Below are 24,463 nucleotides of genomic sequence, written 5' to 3'. Positions count from 1 at the left end.
AGTATTCTTTCCTGGGAAGTCCCATGGACAGAGGACCTTGGAGGGCTGCAGTCCATAGAGTTACAAGAGTTGGACATGACTTAGCGACTAAACAACAAAGACAGATCAGTCAGAAATTGAGTAGATTTAAGGTAAAAAGAGACTACAAGGGCAGAAAGTGAAACATTGCGCTTATAAGAAAAGCAACAACAGAGATCTCAGATGGATGTTTTATGCCAAGTGACTGAGATACTTCTGAAATGGTGTATTTTTACTTGATAAGGAATTTGTATCCTGAAATTTCTCCATATTATAATAGAAATTAGTGAAATGTGTGAACAGGCTATTCTAAACAGCCTATATTTAGTCACTGCTGTCTGGAGAAGTTACCACAAAAGGGAAAAGAAGTAAGGAAAGTTTTGTGATAGCAGGGTTTAAATCTGTAGAAGAGAAATTTCTTCCTTTTTGATCCTGTAAGGATGATGGTAGTGAAATGTTCACCCAGAAAAGCAACAGTAGAAATCCTACTGAGAGAACTTTCTACTTGAAAGCTACCTAGGAGGCTCTGCATTTCATCATCATCCCTCTTTTTAGTGTGAACAGTCGAGTTCTTAGACATTAGACATTGTTGTCGTGAAGTACTAAAAAGATAATGTATTTAAAAACATCTTGTAAGTTGCAGAGTACTATACAGATGTTAGTGGTTATGTCCTCGGAATCCAGTGCCCTCCAAAGACTCTTACTAGTCTTTCAACTCATTTCTTTCTCTGATTTCCATATCCCTATTAATAGTATCTCTTTCAGCCTCTCAAACTAATTCCAAAGCTTAGTTTTTAAGGCCTTTTGTAGAAACGAAGTTTTTTATGATTCCTCAGTAACTAGACGAACGTCTCTTTACTTTGTGTTCCCTTTCCCCTATTGCACTGATTTTCAGTTTTTGGTTTTTTTATACATATGTTTCTGTTATAATACCACATATGTGTTCTTGAGAAAACTTCACATTCTGCAAAATCATGGACTAAAAATAAACAAGGGTTATGGGAAAATAGGGTTATAAGCAGATCACTTAAAATTTATATAACTAAAAAAAGAAAGAAAAATCTATGTAACTTTGTAATCAGAGCCCTAATAAAATAATAACAATCCTAATTAAAATGTTAGCACAGTTAAATTTCCACTGGCATTTGGACCTGGAGAAGGAAATGGGAACCCACTCCAGTTTTTCTTGCCTGGAGAACTCCATGGACAGAGGAGCCTGGTGGGCTACAGTCCGTGGGGTCGCAAAGAGTTGGACATGACAGCGACTAACGCTTGCACCTAGAAATGCACTCAGACCATCCTTTGTGGTTTTACTCTTGTGGCTCATGTCTTTTTCTTCAGCAAATAAGGCCTCAAAAATATCTGCTTCTCATAGAAACTTGTGTCATCAAAATTAAAAGTACAATATGAAGATATCAGTCAGTTTTGGGTTGTTGTTTTGTTTTTCTTTTTGACACAGATAAACATCTTTGCATTCTTTTCATTCTCATTTTCCCTTTCCCCGTGTAGCTTAACATTGTGGAAAGTGCAGCAGTTCTTAAAGCTGCAAAGCCAGTTACTTCTTAAAAAAACACTACTTTCCATTGAATTTTCATCTTTTTCCTTAACATATTGGTGAAGCATGTTCTTTAAAAAGGAAGCTTGTCCCTGATCTTTTCTAAATATTAACTTGCTGAAAAATTACATACAAACCAATATGGCTTCTGTGTTATTCCATGTTTACCATCTCGTAGAGCTAAAGCACATTAAGAAATGTATTTTATAGAAGAATGAGCTATACTGTTTTATCCTCATTGTCTGTGAACTCACTGAGGACAGAAAGTGTGTCTAACTTATCTCTGTATCACCTCCAGTGCCTGACATAGTACCTTGTGCTTTAGAGAGTGATCACAAGTATTTGTTGGCTCTAATTAATGTGTTCTACTGCATAATAAATATAAATCTATACTGTAGGGAAGTCTCCTTATGGGAGAATTGATAAAACCTAAACATAATTTTGTCTGCTTTCCTTTGCTGTCAGTACCTGCCCTCTTAAGATCATAAGTGTTCATTTACAGATTACATGCTGTCACATATTCATATCTCTGTGAACCATGTTGAGACATATTGTTACATATGATGCTTCTTGGAGATTAAGCCCGTTCTCCTATGTAAAATTCTACCAATGTGTCTTCATTTCACTGGTCAGTCACTAACACTGAAAGAAGGCAGTAGAGTTTTACAAGTCAACTGGTAAGTTCTCTTGTGTGCTATATTGACTGAAGCAGTAGAACTAGTGGTGGGAATAATGTGTATTTCTTATTTTGGCAGGGAAATTGTAATCTCTCCCACATAAGACCCTAGACTATCTCAGTCAAAGGAAAGAAAAGAGGAAATAACCATGGTTAAATTCATATTTGTCTTAAGCAGTTACAATGAGAATTTATGTCCTTATTTAATTCTTATCTTAGGCAAAAGGCATCTCATTTTCTGTAGTTGAAACAGTTGCTAAACCTGTGACCTGTACATTGCCTTAGTAGTCATCTTGTGTGCTCAGTCACTTCAGCCATGTCCAACTCTGCGACCCTATGGACTGTAGCCCGTTAGGCTCCTCTGTCCATGGGATTCTCCAGGCAAGAATACTAGAATGCCCTGCCCTTCTCCAGGGGATCTTCCCAACCCAGGGATCGAACCTGCATCTCTTGTGTCTCCTGCTTTGCAGGCAGATTCTTTACCCACTGAGCCACTGGGAAGCCCAGTGATCTTAGTCATGGTATCTTAGTCAGATGTATCACTACCATTCAGTAATTCTTAGAACTAAGATATTATACATCACCCAAGTGAAGGGAGGATAAATAACAGTTCTCTGTTTTTTCAGAACGTAAAGAGGCTCCTCCAGAACCCCAGAGTGACAGAGTTTGATGCTGCCCGCCTGGTGATGCTTTATGCGCTACATTACGAGCGACACAGCAGCAATAGCCTACCAGGATTAATGATGGACCTTAGGAATAAAGGTGTTTCTGAAAAGTATCGAAAGGTAACCAGATTTATATATGAATCCCGCCAAACAGGAACCAACTCTATTGTTACAGCCTTTTAGTTCTGACAGATGATGAGTCATACTGTTTTTATGGGCTTCCCTGGTAGCTGGGTTGGTAAAGAATCCACCTGCAATGCAGGCGACCCTGGTTCGATTCCTGGGTCAGGAAGATCCACTGGAGAAGGGACAGGCTACCCACTTCTTGGGCTTGTGGCTCAGCTGGTAAAGAATCCACCTGCAATGCAGGAGGCTGGGTTCGATCCTAATTCTGTCCTCTCGTGTCTTCATTTCCATAATAAAGTTATTTTCTTCCTGTTCCCCCAAGCAGTAAGAAGTTGTTTCTCTCTCTCTCTTTTTTCTTTTTTTTAAAACAAAGCTTGTGTCTGCAGTAATTGAATATGGTGGTAAACGGGTCAGAGGAAGTGACCTCTTCAGCCCCAAAGATGCTGTGGCTATTACCAAGCAGTTCCTCAAAGGATTAAAGGTATATTGCTATGCTTTCCTAAATAAGAAACAGTTGAAGCCCCTGACCCTGAGAGTGAATGAATGTGATCTTCCAAGTAACTTCAGGATTGCCGCTGATTTAGTACTATGTCAGTTAAATGAGAGACTTCCCAGGTGGCGCTAGTGGTAAGGAACCCGCCTGCCAATGCAGGAGACACAGGAGATACAGGTTTGATCCCTAGGTTGGGAAGATCCTGTAGAGGAGGGCATGGCAATCCACTCCAGTACTGTTGGCTGGAGAATTCCATGGAAGAGGAGCCTGGCAGGTTACAGTCCATGGGGTCGAAAAGAGTCGGACATGACTGAAGTGACTTAGCATGCGTGCATGCAGTTAAATGAAATTAAAGCAGACGGTCTCTTGAAAGCTTTTTCTTTAAATACTTTTTTTTTTTTTTTAATACTTTCTGTATTGGAACAGCATCAGCATTGGCCCAAACAGCTAATAAGGGAATAGTAAGATATTTCCAGGAAATACCCAAGAATAAAAAGGCAGCCTGTTAGTCATAACTATTTTACTCCATTTGTTTATAATTTAAGGTTTGTTGGGTAGTTTTTCCTGTGACAGAAATTAAAGATGAAGCAAGCAATTATAAATCTTTTAAAACTACCTATTTTCTTAATATGGTCAAAAGTTCGTTGTAATCTGCTAGCCTTTCTTTATGTTTCCTGAAATTTTTTCATTTTCCTGAGTGTTTCTAGTCTCTTTTGCTACATAGTCCTTTTCTTTTTATTTACCTATCATATAATATTTTCTCAAAAGAATGAATCAGTGAAGAGATAAGGAATTTAAGCAGTTGCATTTTAAAAATTCCTTTATAATAGCTAGCCTTAAATTACAGAGTATTTTCATAAGATTGAAACATTTCTATTGATAAAAATAATAACTAAAATTGTCCTAAAATTCCTGGTTGACTCTTACCCCTTGAAATCGCTATTGCATGTCCTTTTCTGATATGAGTATCGTTAACAGTTACATTGCACGTTTCAAAAAAAAATGACATAAGAACCATTTCCCCCTGTCTTAGGGAGTAGAAAATGTATATACTCAGCATCAACCTTTCTTACATGAGACCCTGGACCATCTCATCAAAGGAAAGCTTAAAGAAAACCTGTATCCTTATCTAGGCCCCAGCACACTCAGAGACAGGTAAGAGAACAAAGATATTAATGATAAAAATCAGAAACACTAAGAAAATAGGAAATTTAGGGTACTATAAGAGACTACAACCAAGATTCTGTCATTCTACTCTTCCTTTCCCAGTTGTTTCAGTTCTCAGGTTCTTCTGGTTTTACATGTGTCAAAGTTAGATTTAAATTCCTCTATCAAGCCTGAGTATTATTTCTTTTGGAATACAGAAACAAATGTTTCAGAGCACTCCAGATACTTGTGTCCTGTCCTTAAGTATCAGACTAGTTCACTTATGCCATTTAAGGTTCAGTTCCGTGGCATCTAGCATTTGGAGTTTCAAACATTAAAGCTGAAAATAGATTTGCTGCTTGATTGCCATCCAGAGCAGGTTGTTACTATTTTTGGCGAGGACTGGACTTTGCCAAATGTGGCCAGTATACACACTGAGACCTAATTAACAAAGGCCTTTTGTCACACTGGAGGAAAGGATGGTTTTCTTTTTAGGTATTAACTGAAGGAAGCAATTGTCATTTTAATCCGGTGGTTTGTTAAGTTTTAATAAAAACAAAGCTTGTCCAGAATAAACTTACATAAGCCAACCTGAAATTTTAAATATACATAAATTCTACCTAGTTATAAATTCTATACAAAAAAAAATTTATGTATTTTTTATTGGGACCACATATTATAAAGAGCCTAATATATGTAGCTGAATCCTATTAGATAGATTGATTTGCGAATTGTTACTGTTGGTATAATTCTTCTATTATTTCAGCTAATTGTAATCTAAGGCCTTGGAAGAATAGTGTTTTATGAATGTAATAAATTTCCAAAAGGAGAAAAATGTTTTGAGGTACATAAATAACTTTTGTATGATAAAAATGTATTTTTTCACTTTTTTTCTTAAAAAAACTCTGTAGTCTGGTAACAGAACAGAAAAAAATTCTTTTTTTTTTTTTCTCTTTTCAATTTTATTTTATTTATTTTTTTATTTTTTTTTTAATTTTATTTTATTTTTAAACTCTACATAATTGTATTAGTTTTGCCAAATATCAAAATGAATCCATCACAGGTATACATGTGCTCCCCATCCTGAACCCTCCTCCCTCCTCCCTCCCATACCATCCCTCTGGGTCGTCCCAGTGCACTAGCCCCAAGCATCCAGTATCATGCATTGAACCTGGACTGAAACATGTAAAATATCATGTATGAAAAAAATTCTTTTTAAAAATCCAGGGTTGAGAAGCAGAACATCTGGGGTTAAATTCAGACAGTATACTCATTTGGAATCAAAATTTAGAAATGTCAAGCAAAGTGGTAAAAAGGAAAGCCAGCCCAAAGCTATTCACCTGAGTGGCTTTTTGAAAAACAGTATAACTCTATTAAATAGCCTTCTAATTAACATGATAAAAGTAAAAATATTGATTTTTCTTATGAATTTCATATAAGAATTATTGAACAAGAAATTAGCTAAAGGGACATAATAGATCACCAGAAGAGTGGATGATTAGTTCATGACAGCAAACCTTTCTAATTTGGGGAATTCGTTTCCAAATAAATTTCAAAATGATGCTCTTCCAGCAAAATGCACAATTTATCAGTTGTCAGCATCTGTTAAAGCATTTGTCACTATTACCTAAATATATGTTAATAATTCAATTGCTTCATCCTTTTTTATAACAAATATTTGAATGCTTTCTATATGTCAAGAACTGCTTAAGATGCTGGGGAAGTAGAAGTGACAGGAAAGGCAAAGAACCTGCCTTAACTTACATGAAGGAGACAGACAGTAAAGTAGTAAACAAATAAAAAATATAATTTGGATGAGATAAGTGCTATTCAGGAAATAAATAGGATAATAAGCTACAGAGTACTTTGTCAAGGTGGGGAGGGCTACTTCAGATGGAGAGAACCTCTCTAAAGAAGTGATATTGAAGATGAGTTTTGAATTACAAGAAAGAACCAATCACATAATGATGAGGAAGAAAAGCATCATAAGCAGAGGATACACCAGAACAAAGTCCTTGAAGAAAGAAAACTTGGCAAGTTCATGGAACAGAAAAAAATCCAGTGCAGTTGGAGCATAGCAAGTAAGGAGGAAATAAGTTGAGAAGTAGGGCTGGATCACATGGGGTCTCGTAGGCCCTGGTAAAGATTTTTTTTGTTTTTTGTTTTTAAGTGGCATAGAAAGCCACTAAAGAGCTTTAAACATTCAAATGACATAAACTGAACCATGTATTAAAAGATCAGCTTTTGGGGAGCATGGATCATTGAAGGTAAAATTAGAAGCAGAAAGACTACTTAGGAGGTGGCTGCAGTAGTCCAGGTAAGAAATGAGGATGCTTTGGATAAGGAGCCTGGGAGCGAAGGTAGAATCAATAGACTTACTTAATGGGAGTAGAGTAATGGGACATGGGTAAGAGAGAAGTCAAGAATAATTCTCAGGTTTTAGAAGGAAGTCAAGAGTTTTATTGTTAAATTGCAGATGTCTGTTAGATAATTGGAAATGTTCAGTGCTAAATTGGAAGTCGTCAAGATTTTGGTGACTTAAAGCTATGTCACCTTTAAAGGTGATTAGATCACTCAGGGAGAGAGCATAGAAGGGGGAAAGAAAGAGTCCAGGACTAAGCACTGAATAGAGGATATGGAGTCAGCAATAGAGACTGAAGAAGAGACAGACAGGAGGAAAATCAGAAAAGCTTGATGTCATAAAGATCAAGGAGTGAGTGGTTACCTAAAGACTAGTCTTCTGAGACATAAAAAGTTGAGGACAGTGAAAAATCCATCAGATTTGGCAATATGAAGGTCTTCGATGACTTTATTCCCCAGTTTCAGTGAGTTTGGAAGCCAAATTAGAGAGGGTTACAAGAAATAAGATAGAGATGACAGATAGATGTATGTAACACTTTTTAAGAAGTTTTACATGAAGAGGGTCAGAAAATGGGATCATAGTCAGAAGAGACTGTGGGCTTGGGGGAAAGAGAAATTCTAGAGCACACTTATAATCTGATGAGAATTATCCTAAAGAAAGAGAAATAGGTAATGCAGAAGAGAAGGGGGAAGAGTTGCAGAAGTGAAGTCTGAGGGAGCTAGAACACAAGCAGAGGAGATTTTGATGGGAGCAGAGGTGCTTCTTTCACTGTAGTAGCTTTGATGGTGAGAACATGGAAACCACCTTGTCTGATTACTTCTATTTTTTCAGTAAAATATGACATCAAGCTATTAGGTGAGGTACAGGATAAAAAACATTGTGAAATTGTTATTTTTAGGCTTGGAATCAAATTTACTAGGGAAATGTAAGTAAAACTTCTAAGCAGGGTTGAGTGCCCATTGGAGTTTTGTGTTGTTAGTTTAAAATACAGCCCATGAGCCGAGTTGTGTGATTTTTCTCTAGCAGGTTTTAGCTGCGCTAGAGTAAATGAAGAGAAGGCTGATAGCTGGGTTCAGCCAGGATTTGGGGAAATGAAAAAAAAGGAAGGTATTGGATAGTGAAAAAAGTATTGTTGAATGAATTGGAGGTATTGATGAGGTCAAGGAATTATTTCTTAGTAGAGATATTAGCATAAGTGAGTTCAAAGTTGAAGGACTGGTTATTAGAGAAAGAAGTCTTGTATTCAAGATTGAGTGGGTAGCCGTTCCCTTCTCGAGGGGATCTTCCCAACCCAGATCTCCCACATTGCAGGCTGATTCTTTACCAGCTGCGCCACCAAGGGAGCCCTTTTGTATTGCAGATACTTGTAATGAAAACGTTTATATTATAATCATGGGTGTTGGTGGCTGTGAAGGATGGAAGAACAAATCAGTATGGGTGAGGAGACTGGGATGTGAGATGATGTTAAAAGTCACTGAAAATCTTGAAAGGAGCAGGAATGAAAAGGAGGACAGTAAACCAGAGTTAAAGTCTTCAGGGAATAAGAGAGTGACCAGGAAAGGAGGTCAGGAGAAAACAGTGCAACTATGTCATGAGCTTCTGAGACAATGAAAATTGTGAAGAAGGCAGAAAATTGGCTATGAAGCTGTGGTAGGAGGCACAGAAGATGCGTCTACCGCCTCCTGGCCCTGTTTTTAACAGAAGGAAGGCTGCAGAGGACTTGAAAAGACCTGCTAAACAATATACTTATAAAAATTTGCCATATAGATATACTCGCACAAGTACACAAAGACATGTACACAAGGATATTTACCAAAACATCATTTGTAATGGTGACCAAAAAAAAAAAAAAACCCACCCAGAAACAAGGTAAATATTTTTCAATGGAGAACTGGCTACCTAGATTATAGTACATTGCTGTGCATTCTTCTTAAGAAATGGCATAACTCTTCATGGCGTGATACCAAAAACTTTCTAGGATATGTTAGATAGAAAATCAAGATGCTATAATACCCCTTTTGTGTAAAACTGTATATTAGCATAAATGTGATTGCGTACATAGGTGTATATAAATAAGTCTGTGCTTGACTATACATATATTTATATATCTATGCGGGCTTCCCTTGTGGCTCAGCTGGTAAAAAATCTGCCTGCAATATGGGAGACCTGGGTTCAATCCCTGGATTGGGAGGATCCCCTGGAGAACGGAAAGGCTACCCACTCCAGTATTCTGGCCTGGAAAGTCGCAAAGAGTCGGACATGACTGAGTGACTTTCACTCACTCACTCACATATATATACACAAACACATGTGTGGTTATGAATACAGTAAATATATCTGAAAGAATAAATAAGAAATTTTTAATAATGGTTACCTCTGGATATTAAGACGGTAGTTGTAAAAAAAAAAAAAAAAGACAGTAGTTGTATACACATCTATCTTTCCCACTAGGTATTAAGTACTTAATCTTAAAGTAAGAACTATGTTTTATTAATATTTGGGTTTTTCACAATATTTAACACAGTGCTTTACATATAGATGTTCAGTAGATTTGTCAGATTTCTTATGTAGCCACCTGTAGTGGTTGACATGACAAGACTTAGAGTTGGGAAATTTAAACTGAATAAATTTGATTGATATTACCAGAAAATTTCGATGTTTGCAGTTTGCCTGTACAGTATTTTGATTCTGTATTCACTTAGCCCCACCCTAAGCTCTAGTCACTGTCTTCACCTTAGATCATCACATTTAAAAGAGTCATTGATTATAGTCATCTTTATGGTTAACTTAAATGTCATCATGATAGAACTTCTTGATTTTGTTGTTACTGTAATAGTAGAAGATATCAAAGGAGATCTGGCAAGAACACAACTTTGCAAAACCAGGAATGATTGTAGAAATGTTTTAGCCCTTAGCTGAGTTAGTGGTTAACCTGTTTGGCAGTGTAGCTATATCCACAAGTTAGGTTTGATCTTTCTCCGCAGATGGTACTTTCCACAGATCTCATTGAGGCTAAATTTTTTTTCTTGCTCCAGAATTGCTTTTTATCCCTGATAAAAACAAGCAACTGAAACATGTGATGAGAAAATGAAGCTATCTGGTCAGGCATTCCAAATTTAGTAGAATTCAAAAAGGAATTACTCGTTCACATTTGTACCAACCGAGTAGAATCTTGCTTTTGTTTCTATGGAAGCAGCAGCCCTTTCTCATTGGCCTTTTCTCCTCCAATCCATGCGCATATGATCTTTAACCATCTGTAAGTACTAATTCAAAAATTTGAATTTTAGCTATAACAGCCCACAAAATAGGTAAAATATTGCCTCTTAAAAGTTTTAAGTTTTTCTGCTTAACTTAATGATTAATGATTAAAGTAATGATTTCCAGAAATATTGTATAAATGTTTTTATCTTCCAATAAAATTTGTTGCCATTTAGTCCAACTCTTTTGCATCCCCATGGACTGTAGCCTGCCAGGCTCCTCTGTCCTGGGATTTCCCAGGTAAGAATACTGGAGTGGGTTGCTTCTCCACGGGAACTTCCCAACCCAGGGATCAAACCCATATCTCCTGCTTGGGAGGCAGATTCTTCACCACTGAACCACCTGGGAATAGGGTATAAATTCGTTGGGTTCTCAAGGTGTCCCTGTATATCTATATACAGCATGAACAGACTAATGTTTTCTAATGTTTGCTATCTGCATTAATTAATGCTTTCAGTTGCTATGGTGAATTACAGAGCACAGGAAGATGTGTACAAAGAATTGAACTTGTGTATTCCACTTACCTTTAACCATTATATAAAAATGTTTTACTGTTGGCCTCATCAGAACATCTACTTTTAAAATTCACCAGAGAAAGGAATTAAATGGAAAAATGTCAGAGATTTTTTATTTTTTTCCACCGATGTTCTTCCTTAAGCCAGCCTAAGTAGTAGGAAGTGCAGGAAGATACATTTATTAATGTTTTCATAACCAAATGTGACATAATCATGTCTGTTAGATACACAACTGAGTAAAGTTCTATTAGCCTATCCCTATGTAGGTTTGTCCTTACATTGATACAACCTAAACTCACAGTTACCACCAGTGACATTTTCTTCCCTCTCCAGCAATACGAAAATACTCTGGCACCCTGAAATTATCAAACTAAAATGTAGTATTCTCTGGCTGTGTTAGAAACCCACTTGAATTTACTCCTTCCCAGTTCTTGCCTTTCTTTTCCATAAGAAAGATATATACTCTAGAAGCAGATGATTGGCAGAGGGCAGCTATGGAAAAGCAACATCATGTTCCAGGATGAGCCTTGTTACTCTGCTCAGCTGCTTTTTAAATTGACTTATCAGACCAGGGACTTTCCAGGTGGCTCATATGGTAAAGAATCTGTCTGCCAGTGCAGGTGACACAGGAGGCTCAGGTTTGATCCCTGGGGCAAGACCATCCCCTGGAGGAAGAAATAGAACCCACTCCAATATTCTTGCCTGGAAAATCCCATGAACAGAGGAGGCTGGTGGGCTACAGTCCACAGTGTCACAAAGAGGTGGACACGACTAAGCATGCACACACACTTATCAGACCAGGACCTCAAAACGAAGTGTTACTGTCCAGTTCCACTTGTCAGTCACGTGTACCCCTGTAAGAGAGAAACCTGCTTCCCTTATTCTTAATGAAGCAATCTGTGTAATTCATGAGTATTTATTGAAAATAAGTTGCAAGATGGGTCTCAGGCTGTATTCATCCCTTAATGTAAAGAGCACTGCTTATGGAATGTTACTGTAAAAAATACTCATTTTCTGGCAAAAAATCATTTCAATTTTGAGGATTTTATTATTTCTGAATACTGTGACTGCCTGTATTTTTTCTCCTCTTGTTTTCTAAATATGTAGGCTAGCCCTAGATAGCTAGACCTATTGGTAGACCCTACATAGACCAAATATTGGTAGAATGTCTTCTTGATGGCACATTCTTACAACATTCGATTTTTTTCCCCACAGAACTCGTCCTTTAATGAATATTAAACCAGTTGAGACTGCACTTGAGAAGCCATTATTATCTCAGAATCACTGGTACCTCTAGAATCAATATATTGGGAAGAATTAAAAACATATATCCTTAGAAATTTAGTGATTATTCATTATTCACTTTTGCTATGGTAAAAGTTACAGGGACTCATATCAGTTTTTAAAGTTACAACCAATTGTAGTTTATTTGATCCCTTTCTCATGAAATAAACCCCTAAAGATCCTGACAAGAGCGGAACTTGAGTTTTAGATATTCATAGAAATCTTAGAAATACTAGTATTTCTAAGAGAAATACTTCTGTAGAAATATTAGTAAGAGTTGAAACAACACATATCAGATGTAAGAAAAGACAAGGACCTGTATTTTGCCTGAATATTCAGTCTCCGAATAATTGAGAGATCATCATACTTTGCAGAAAAATATACTATCACTGTTATATAACTCTTAAGCAAATTTTTCTGCAAGAAAAAGCTGGCCAGTAACTAGAAGCAAAGATGTGAAGGAAAAAACCTTGATAGTGTAGAAAATGTTAGTCATTCGTAGACAGTGATGATGCTTTCCTATAAGTTTATAAAGGATTTATAAATTTATAGGAAGTTTATAAAATAATCTGGTGTATAGTCTAAAGCACCAGATTACTATTGGATTAGTAACAGCCTTAAGGCTCATATCTACTTCTCTGTACGACTAGAGGTGATTATACAAATTATATATTAGGGCCACTACAAATTCATTGTTTCTCACCTCACTTGGGCCTTCAGGGGTACTCAATCAGATTTATGTATCCTTAGATACATAAAGAGAGAGGAGAACCCTCTCTCTCTGTCTTATTCACCACATCAGTTTAGAATGTTTGCCATAATCTCCAAGTCACCTAACCAACACCAGTGTTTCTGCTTCACAGTGAAAAAAATTGCACGTGTCAGACATTAGCTCCCTCAGTGTCTGCTGCTGCTGCTAAGTCGCTTCAGTCGTGTCCAACTCTGTGCAACCCCATAGACGGCAGCCCACCAGGCTGCCCCGTCCCTGGGATTCTCCAGGCAAGAACACTGGAGTGGGTTGCCATTTCCTTCTCCGATGCATGAAAGTGAAAAGTGAAAGTGCAGTCGATCAGTTGTGTCCGACTCTTCGCCACCCCATGGACTGCAGCCTTCCAGGCTCCTTCATCCATGGGATTTTCCAGGCAAAAGTACTGGAGTGGGGTGCCGTTGCCTTCTCCACCCTCAGTGTCTAGCCCATGTGTATAGGATTAGTTAGATATATCTACCTTTATCTCCTTCCTTCATTCTAAAGGAAATACATCCTTTCCTTATTTAGAACTAACCTCTTTGCTATCACTAGTTTTAGACTCCTACCATCGCTTCTGAAGCCTTTCTTGAAATTATTTGCACTGTCTCTCCTTTCTCTTTCTCTCCCTCTCCCTCTTCCTCTGTATTTTCAGCTTGTCTTCCTCTGGTTACTTTCCTGCAGGCTCCACACTTACTCAGGTTTCTCTGTTAAGTAATAAGTTTAAAGCCCTTGAGTCAGGGTTCTCTTCTAACCTATCTTCCCTTCACAGTCAAGCTTCTTGGATAAAGTTACTGCCTTCACTCCTCACTTCTTCAGTCCATATACCCTGGCTTCTTGCTTCACTCTAATACACTGAAACATTTCTTGAAAAGTTGCATTGCAAGAATATACACAGTGGTCTCTTTCAATCCTCACTTAACCATTCTGTGCTTCTTAAGACTCATCTCTTGGCCTCTCCCTCTGCTTCTCCCCCTACCTTTCTGACAATCTCCTTCTCAGCAGCCTTTGCTAGCTACTCTTCTTGCTTTTCCTGTAAATCTTAAAGAATCCACTCCCAACTCTGTCTTTTGGTTCTCTTCTCACTCTTCTTGATCTCCCTAGGTAGAATTCATCCGTTTTCATGGCTTCAGTTGCCACTTGTTTTCAGGGAAATCACCAGGTCTCAATGTCCAGATGTCTGGTGGACAACTCCACTGGGATGTTCCACAGGTATCTCAAAGACAGCATCTTTTTGTCTTCCTTTAAGTCAGTCAGTCTTGCTTTCTTTGTTCTCAAACTTAAACTACTATAGCTAGTCACCAAAGCCAGAATTCTTAAAGTTATCATGGATTCTTCTTTTATCCTCATCCTTCACATTTAATAATTGACCAAATACTGAAGAGTCTACATTTTTTGTATCTTCTATGTCCAGTCCTTCCTCTCCACTTCTGGTATTTCTTAGTTCCAAATTTTATCATATCTTCCCACAAGTCTTAATAGCCTTTTGTTCCCCAAATTTTCCCACCAGCAGCCCCCAATTCATTCTCACATAGCTGCCAAAATTATCATTCAAAAAGGCAAATCTGATCATGGTAACCTGTTACAGCCCTTTGGTGATCCCCCCATGACCTATGAGATTCGAGATTCTCCCTCTCACTGTGTTGTTCAGTGCCTAAGTCATGTCTGACTCTTGGTGACCCCATGGACTGCAGCAAGCCAGGCTCCAGTGACTTTCCAGGCTCCTCTCACTATATCTCTAACTTATATGCCTCACACCAGCCATAAAGGAGAAATTAGGATGACTCTGAAGTTTTTGTCCTAAGCAAGTTAAAAGATAGATTGGCCATCAGCTAAGATGGGGAGAGCTATATGTGGAACAAGCTTGGAGGAGATTAGGGATTTGAACATGCTGAATTCAGATGTAAACTAAACAGCCAAGTAGAAATGTCAAATAGATACTTAAGGCTAGCCTTTAGGAGAGAGATCTGGGCTAGATATAGAGATTTGGGAATCATCAGCAGATAAATGCATTTTAAACCACAGAACTAAGTGCAATCACCTAGGGAAGTGCAGTTCAATAGAACTTTCTACATGATGGAAATGTACTATACATCCATGCTATCTAATAAGACAGGCTACTAGCTACATATGACTTTTGAGCACTAAAATAAGGCCAGTTACACTGAAGAACTGCATTTTTAATTTTAATTCATTTAAATTTAAATAGCCATATGGGGTCGCTAAGAGTCGACACGACTGAGCGACTTCACTTTTGCTTTTCACTTTCATGCATTGGAGAAGGAAATGGCAACCCACTCCAGTATTCTTGCCTGGAGAATCCCAGGGACAGGGGAGCCTGGTGGGCTGCCATCTGTGGGGTCGCACAGAGTCGGACACGACTGAAGTGACTTAGCAGCAGCAGCAGCATGTGGCTAGTGGCTACTACATTAGCCAGATCCAGGGAGTAAGTGTAGATCAAGAAGAAGGGAGGACCAGTGACTGGGTTCTGGACATTCCACCATTAAGAGGTCAAGGAGATGAGATGAGACCATCATGAGACACTGAAAAATGTAAACCAATGAAGTAGGAAGAAAACCAAAACAATATGATGTCCTGGAAACCAAGTAAAAAAGAATTTTGAGAAAGACCAAATGATCAACTCAATTTAAAAGGATCAGAAGCCTACACAGTACTCACAGGATATGGAAAGTAGGCACTTTCCTGAACTGCTGGTAGAATGACATCAGTGGAGCACCTTGGAGATAACTACCAGAATGTTAAATGCACAATATGTCCACACAGCCATATATAAAAGGCAGTTTATAAACTGTATATAAAATACATACTAAATATATACATATATATGCATGTATCTTATAATAAAAATATGTAAATTTGTGAATACATGTATATACACAAATTTATACACATAGTATCTCTGAAAGGATATACATAAGAGATGAGTAAGTGTTTGCCTCTAGAAAGAAACTGGGGTACAAGAGTACTGAGGTGAGAAGAAAGCATTTTTTTTCTTTTTTTTTTTTCTACAATATACCCTTTTTTATGTTATACCATATGCAAACATTTATCTAGTCAAAGCCAGATATTTTATTTTATTTTGGCCATGCCACACAGCTTGTGGGGTCTTAGTTCCCCTACCCAAAATAAGTCAGGGCCATCTGCAGTAGAAGCACAAGAGTCCTAGCCACCACACCAACAGGGAATTCACCAAAACAATATATTTTAAAATTAAGAAAATGATTGTAGAATATATAGCACTATGTGACACTTAAAGCATTGTGGTGCTAAGTACATTTTTTCCAGTGGGTAGATTTGAATGAAGCTTATTTTGGCTTAAAAAGTAACATTTCAAAGGCATAATTTTAAGTCCCAAGTTCACATAGAAATGTCATAATTGACTCTGCTGAATCAATTGCAAAATAACTGTCCCTTCTTTTGGGAGTCTTCATTGGGTATCTCTGAAGCTCAGAGATTATCTGAATATATTTTTAATTTTTTTTTCTTTATTTTACTTTTGGCTGTGCTGAGTCTTCCTTGCTGCCTAGACTTATTTCTCTACTTGCAGTGAGCAGCAGCTGTTCTCTAGTTGCAGTGCTTAGGCTTCTCATTGCGGTGGTTTCTCGTTTCAGAGCACAGGCTCCAGGTGCGCAGGCTTCAGTAATGGCAGCGTGTGGGCTCAGTAGTTGTGGCTCCTGGGCGTAGAGCACAAGCTGAGTAGTTGTGGTGCACAGACTTAGTTGCTCCGCGACACGTGGGATCTCCCTGGACCAGGGATGGAACCTGTGCCCACTGCACTGGCAGGCAGATTCCTGTCCACTGCACCACTAGGGGAGTCTCTGAATATTTGTTTGGTTTGTTTTGTGTTTTAATTGAAGTGTAGTTGATTTACCATGTTGTGTTAATTACTGCTGTACAGCAAGTGATTCCATTATACACATGTATACTTTCATCTTATATGCTTTTCCACTATGGTTTATCACAGGATACCGAATGTATTTCCTTGTGCTATCCAGTAGGACTTCGTTTATCCATTCCATATGTAATACATCTACTGACCCCAGACTCCCAGTCCATCCCTCTTGTATTTCCCCTTCCCCTTGGCAGCTACAAGTCTGTTCTCTCTTACTGTGAGTCTGTTTCCACTTCATAAATAAGTTCATTTGTGTCATATTTTCTGACTTACTTCACTTAGAATGATAATCTCTAGGTCCATCCATGTTGCTGCAAATGGCTTTATTTCATTCATTTTTATGGTTGAGTAGCATTCCATTGTATTTGTGTATCGCATCTTCTTTATCCATTCATCTGTCAGTGAACATTTAGGTTGTTCCCATGTTTTGGCTATTGTGAATAGTGCTGCTATGAACATAGGGGTGCATGAATATTTTTGAGTTATAGTTTTGCCTGGATATATGCCCAGGAGTGGGGTTGCTATATCATATGGCAGTGCTATTTTTAGCTTTTTGAGGAACCTCCCTACTGTTTTCCATAATGGCTGCACCGGAACGTTTTTAAATAGCCACAATTTCTGATTCTGTTTTCATGAAGTCCCACAAGAACAAATACTCTCTTGGTTAGTGATTCCTTTAAGATGTTTTAGAATAAGACAGACAAACAGAAAGGCCAGTGTAGGGTTGTTGGGGCTTTGGGGAGCTTTTTTTTCATGATTTATACATAAGCATGCATATCCTTTGACTAAAGATGTTTCTGTTTAATTTTGTGCTGTAACCTCCAAAATAGATGCTTCTACTTGATGTAATTTTAAGTAATGTCCAGTAAGTGATTTAACAAAGTTACTTGCCTACTAAGATTAAGTAATTTTATCTCCTCTTGATGACATGAGAAAAGAGCAAACTTTGACAATTTTGAAAATAATGTAGAAACAAGGGAAAATAACAAGATCTCCTTCTTGTTAATATCTACAGAAGGACCTAATAGGAGGACTACTCACTTTTGTTATAAAGCCATTTTGATAACGATTGAAACAGTGAAACAACACAGTATGACCTAAATGAGGCTAGTGACTGAGATGATGTGTCAGAGTGTCCCGTATCAACCACCCACGAGTTCTTTGTTTGTTTCCATGGTTTCTTTTTCTTGGTTTGTCAAAGGATTGAGGAACAAAGATTTTAAGAAGAGGTGGGATTCTAGAATTAATTTATGTGTCCCATTCTTTTTTTGCACTCAAAATACTAAATGTTTCTAGATCCCGTGTTATGGGGACATCCAAATATACCAGTACTTTCCAAAATACTTTGAGGTGCTTGGACAGAAGCCACTGTAATGACACTGTACTAAGTATTTGACAAAGGGCTTATATATGAAAGGAGATGTGTAAGCATAAATTACTGTTATATTGATATCATATCACAGTGAAGTACTCTTCAGCCTCTTGAATATAAAAGAATATTTCTACATTTGGTTCTAGCAAACACTATTGTGCTATTCTGAAATCCACAGCACAGAAATTATAAGACATCCGCTCATAAACAGAAAGCAAATCACTATTCAGCATTTCCTGCTCTGTTTCCTGCCAATTTGAGATAATTAAAACTTTTTTTAAACCTTTTATTCTATTCTGCTTTAATTCTGCTTCCTTTACCAAAAAAGAAAGATTCAGAAATTAAAACTGTGTGTATAATAGTACAGCACATCTTTGCCTTTTTTCCCCCTTATCCTATAAAACTAACTTTCTTTATTATTGCAGACCTCAGGATATCATTGTGTTTATCATTGGAGGAGCCACTTATGAAGAGGCTCTAACGGTTTATAACCTGAACCGTACCACTCCTGGAGTGAGGATTGTCCTAGGAGGAACCACGGTGCACAACACGAAAAGGTAAGGGAGAACATTCAGCCCTGTAACTCTTTCCCCTTTCCCAGAGAAGAAGACTTAAACTCCCTTCATGTAGGAGAAGTAATGTCAGTGCTGACTAAACTGAATACGAAAATGAGTAAGATAAAGATATAACGTAAAAAATAAGAAAATAAGTGCCTGGAGAGAGAGGTAAAAGAGCCGTGGATTCTGAGTGGCTAAGAGAAACTAGTTTCATGAAGATGATAGTGTGGAAACTGAGCCTTGGAGAAAAAAATGGACATAAGGCGGGAGAGCACATTCTAGGCAGATTTAACCACGTGAACAAGTAACGGAAAGCTGTAGACAACATACATAGAAAAAGAACAGCAAGTAGTCAACTAGCTGGAATGTATGTAATAAGTGAAAAGGTTACCTGAATGCCATAGTTGTGGAAGGCCTTGAATTCTATGCCGAAGAATTTTTTTCTGCTTCCTTATGTAGAAAATGAGGAATCATTGAAAGTTTTCAAGCAGTACAGTTACAAGAAGGTCACAGTAATTTAGGAAGATTAGTTTGGAAGCTAAAGGTAGGAAGGACAAAGGATGAAGAGGAAACTAGAGACCCATGGCATGATAGTTAAATTTAATGATTGGGAGCCCTGAGAGATCCATGCTGAGCCATGTATACATAGATACACAGGAAGGCATTAGAGGTGTTTGTGTACTTTTTCACTTTGTATTATTTGCCTCATTGAGCTTTCTGTTTTATAACCTGCATTTTGTAGTCTGTGGTAAAAACTTCTTATAGTTCTAAATATATAATCATTCATTAAACAAATATTAATTGAAAGGTAAGATAGACTGGATTCGAATCTTCCCTCTTACCATTTTTGTGAGTTTATGCAAATTAGTTAACCTCTTTGTCGATTTCCAGAGCTCACTGTCCATTTATGTATTTCTTTTCGTGAATTTCCAATTCATGTTCTTTGTCACTTATATAAAGGATAGTGACCATTTTTCTGTTATGTATTTTGCAAAACATATTTTCCTCTATTTGGTATTTTTGTTTTGTTGTATAAAACTTTTCTTTTTTTTAACTTTTATGTAGTCAGAGTTACCAATGATTTTTGCCTCTGATGTCATGCTTAGAAAGTTCTTTCCCAGTCAAGATTATATAAATACTAACTTCTATTTTTTCCCATGACTTTTAGGGCTTGTATTTAAAGTTTTTTTGTATTTATAATCTATCAAATTGTATTTATAATCTATCAAAGTTTTATTTTGGTGTAAACTGTGTGTTGAGCTTATTTTTATAAAATTTGCAGAAATATTACATGTGCATACATACATAATTACACACAGAAAAATATACAAATGATAAGCAGACAACTCAATGAAATAACACAAAGTGAGTACATCCATGTAACCACCACATAAATCAGATAACAGCATGTTATCAGCACCTCTGGAACCCTTCCTTATGCCTCACGTCCCCTTTTTTGCACAACTCCATGTAAAATAATAGCTCTTATGACTTCTGTTATTATAGTTTTACCTGTCCATAAAAGATACTTGTTGAATGAATACAGAATGGTTAAAATTAATCAGTTCTACTTTTCTTACAAATAGATCCTTAGACAAATCTCTAATCCCCTTCAACTTATAAACTACATTTGTCCAGCATTTTTATTCCACTTTTTTTTATAACCCCAAATGAATCATTATTTTCAGTATTTATTTTCAGTATTTTTTCCACATATTTACTTCTCCTCGCTCTTCATCCTGGTCCTTCTTTCCGATCCGATTTTCTTCTTACTAGAAACATAGTAGTTCTTTCAGGTCATGGTCAACTTGATGTTTTTGTCTAAAAATATCTTAGTTTAGCCAAGTTTAGAATTTCAGGTTAATAGTTTGGTTTTTTTCCCCAGCACTTAGAAATCAGAAGACAGTCCCAGAATACAGGGACTTCCCTGATGGTCCAGTGGTTAAGACTCTGCACTTCCACTGCAGGGGGGTATGGGTCCCATCTCTGGGAAACTAAGATCCCACATGCTGTGTGGTGTGGCCAAAATGAAAAAATTTTTAAAAAGAAGATGACCATGAAATACTATTTTCAGTTGTTGCTATTAGGAAGTCTACTCTCAACATCTATAATTGTGTCTCATCTGGAGGCAATATTTTCTTCTCTGGCTCTTTTTAAGATTATCTTTTTGTCTTTGATGTTCTTGTTTCAGTATTATACATCTAAATGTGAATTTATTTTTATTTATTTTAGTTGGTATGAAAATATATGTTTGGCATTTCATAATTTCTGGAAATTTTCCAGTCACTATTTCTTTAAATACTGCATTTTTTCTACTTCCTCTATTCCCTCCTTCTGGAATTCCTGTTAGCTATATGTTAGGCATTTATCTATTTTTTCATGTCTCTTAACCTCTTATTTATATTATCTACCTGTTATCTCTCTGTGCTGTCTCCTGTGTAATTTTTTTCATATTACTACTTCAATACAGTAATTCTCTTTTCAGCCATGCCTAATCTGTGTTTAAGCTTGTAAGTTCTATTTGCTTCTTTTTCCAATTTGCCTGATTTTTTGTTAATTTCTTCTTTTCTCATGTTTTCAAATCCTTTTCAAATTATTCTTTAACCATATTAATTCTATTATCTGAAGTCCTTGGAGATCTAATTCTGCTATTGTGCCTGCTGATATTAACTCATGATGACTCATATCTACATGTGTTCTGTAATTTGGGGTTATGAGTTATCTTAGAGAAGACTCATGAGGGGCCTAAGTTGAAGATATAGCTCTTCTGCGTAGTTTTTATTTCATTTAGACCAGGTACCCAAAGAGTATTATCAGTTCAGAACTTTTTTAATGTTAACTTCTGTCCTGAAGAGTTCCTGAACCATGCAGAACCTATACCTGTTTATTTTAAGTTTCCTTGTGATCTTCCTGTGCAGATTTTTGTTTTTCTATTCCTTCTTTTCAATGAGGGCCTCTCAATTACTCAAGAGTCTTAATTCTAATTCCCTTTCTTACTGAGTCCTAAACCCTGGATCCTGATCCTTTGTGGCTGTTAAAATACAGTGTCCTTGTTTATAAACGTTGCCATGTACTTATCGGGTAGTCACAAGCATTGGTTTATACTTGCCAACCTAAGTTTTGGTTCCCTTTTTGTGATGACTTAGTTTCCCTTAATTTCTTAAGAGGTTTAGCTATTCAATTAAAAGTATGTTTGTCATTTTTTTATCCAGCATTTCTATATGCTTTATTTAATTCCACCTTATCTAGTTGGCCTTCATTTCAGAAATGGAAGTATAAGTGTGGTTGTGATCTTGGAAAAGTTTAAATTGGTAGTAACATTACATGAAGTTTACTCTAATTTGAAAACTATTAGGTGATATTCGGAAGCTTAGCGGTGCATTCTAAAATGTCAAACTGAGTATTTTGTACCTAATTCAGTAGTCTGTGGGGTACCATTGAATATTTTTGAGCACTGAGTGACACAAAATATCACAACTATTTTATTCAGTTTTCTCCCATTGCTTCTACTGGTGGTGGTGACCCCATGGACTGTAGCCCACCAGACTCCTTTATCCATAGAGTTTCCCAGGCAAGAATATTGGAGTGGGTTGCCATTTCCTCCTCAGGGGATCTTCCTGACCCAGGGATCAAACTTTGATCTCCTTCTTGGCAGGCGAATTCTGTACCACTGAACCACCTGGGAAGCCTATTGTTCCTGCTCCTGCTAATAAAAATAATAATCGTAGTAAATATTTATTGAACATCTATGTGCTGGGCACTTACTAAGTACTGTACATATATTAAGTCATTTAATCCTCAATAAGGTATATACTATTATTTTCAGCACTCTGCTTATGGAAACTGAGGCAGAAAGATTAAATAACTTGCCCAAGTAAACATGGTTACAAAGAGAGCCAGTTCTCAGAGCCAGAGTCCATGCTTTTGATCATTCTTCATTTCCTTCATAAATATTACTTGAAAGCCTGACAATGTATTATTTTCTAAGTAATATTTAATAATTTAGGCTTTAAAATGTTTTACTACTAGATAGACATATAGGATTTTATTTTCTTAATCTAAATGAGTTCTCTCATGTTTGTATATATAATTATCTGCTTTTAAATAGGCTTTACTATCAGAATCTAAAAAGGCTAATTGACTCTTAAGTGATCTTTCTGAGAGTTAATATTTCCCATTGAGTGTTTGTAGCCTCATGACCCATACCTAAGAACTATAGCATCTTCTCTTTAACTTGAAGTATTAGACCTTTAAAACTAATTACCTGTATCTCCATTTAAAAGGGGGGCTTCCCTGATAGCTCAGTTGGTAAAGAATCCACCTGTAATGTGGGAGACCTGGGTTCGATCCCTGGGTTGGGAAGATACCCTGGAGAAGGGAAAGGCTACCCACTCCAGTATTCTGGCCTAGAGAATTCCATGGACAGTCCATGTGGTCTCAAAGAGTCGGACACGACTAAGCGACTTTCACTTTCACTTTCAATTTAAAAAATACTTTGGATTTAGAGGGAAAGATAGATTAGCAAAGATTTTTACACATTTCTTTGTAATTAAGTCATATTACATATAAACAAAAATGCATGTATTTTCAGGTATGTTTGGCTAATTAATTGTACTATGAATAAAACTATATTTTATTAAAAATGGGAGGGAGACCCTAAATATCTAAGTTTTTCTTTAAATTAGTGTCCCAAGTCCTGAGAAAATAATGTTTAATGTAAAAGTAAGAAAGTAAGGCAGAAAAATAAAGCAGCTTTGTGAAAGCTATAGACTAGATTCTTCCAACTAGCCAGCTCAATATTTCTTTGTCTGACCTAATAATATGTTAAGCAGTATACCAAATTACATTTGAGCAGATATCCTTAGCAATAGAAGGTTCAATAAAATCTTGGACAGGATTGTTCACTGGCCCCTGATCAATGAAACTTTTAGAAAAAGGGAGTTGCTATGGTAATTACCAACCTGGAAAAAAATTAATATTTGCAATACATAAATGTTCCAAAAACTGGTTTTTATAATTTACTTTCATAAATACATAGCCTCTAGCAATAAGTATGGAGAAGGCAATGGCAACCTACTCCAATACTCTTGCCTGGCAAATCCCGTGGACTGAGCGACTTCACTTCCACTTTTCACTTTTGGAGAAGGAAATGGCAACCCACTCCAGTGTTCTTGCCTGGAGAATCCCAGGGACGGGGGAGCCTGGTGGGCTGCCGTCTATGGGGTTGCACAGAGTCGGACACGACTGAAGCGACTTAGCAGCAGCAGCAGCAGCAGCAATAAGTAACTAGTGAAATTTTTCACTATCAGTAAGAAGATAGTGAAATGTGTATTTCAGACACCAGTTATTGTAAAGGCTCAAGTAATTGAAAGCAACAGTTTCAGCTTTTAGAGGAAAGGCTCATTTTTCATGATGATTGTGGACTGCCTTGGGTATTACTAGACTATTAAGTAATTAACAGTTCACAACCCTTAATACATATTGAAATCCCAGACACTCAGTAAATGGGAAGGTTAATATTTTTTAAAAATCAGCTTTATACCTCAATACAGTAGGGCTGTGAGCAGCAATAATTATATAGGGGGAGAAAGTTTGAATGATTTGTTTCTGTGAATTGTTCGGGTTTAATTTTTGTGGGTGCCTGTATAATTTCCTATGTAATACATGGGTTATTTCTTAAGAAAAAAGTCCAATGGAATAACTGATAAAGACACAGCTTTCCCTCACAAAAGTATTATTTTGAGAGATTATGGTGACCAGGAAACAGTATACTTTTAG

General features: G+C 37.0%; 1 protein-coding gene across 1 annotated transcript in view; it reads left to right on the top strand.

Annotated features, from left to right (window-relative positions):
• VPS45 (vacuolar protein sorting 45 homolog) overlaps positions 1-24,463 on the top strand; it is a 66,645-nt gene that overhangs the window by 22,309 nt on the left and 19,873 nt on the right. Inside the window, exons 11-14 of the mRNA XM_061408072.1 lie at positions 2,876-3,034; positions 3,414-3,521; positions 4,567-4,688; positions 18,554-18,685. Of these exons, the coding sequence (XP_061264056.1) occupies positions 2,876-3,034; positions 3,414-3,521; positions 4,567-4,688; positions 18,554-18,685 (521 nt within the window). The remainder of the gene's footprint in view (positions 1-2,875; positions 3,035-3,413; positions 3,522-4,566; positions 4,689-18,553; positions 18,686-24,463) is intronic.

Source organism: Bos javanicus, chromosome 3 (assembly GCF_032452875.1).
Source record: "Bos javanicus breed banteng chromosome 3, ARS-OSU_banteng_1.0, whole genome shotgun sequence".
Taxonomy (NCBI): Eukaryota; Metazoa; Chordata; class Mammalia; order Artiodactyla; family Bovidae; genus Bos; species Bos javanicus.
Note: the sequence above shows the minus strand (reverse complement) of the source record. Positions and strands in the feature narration are given on the sequence as shown.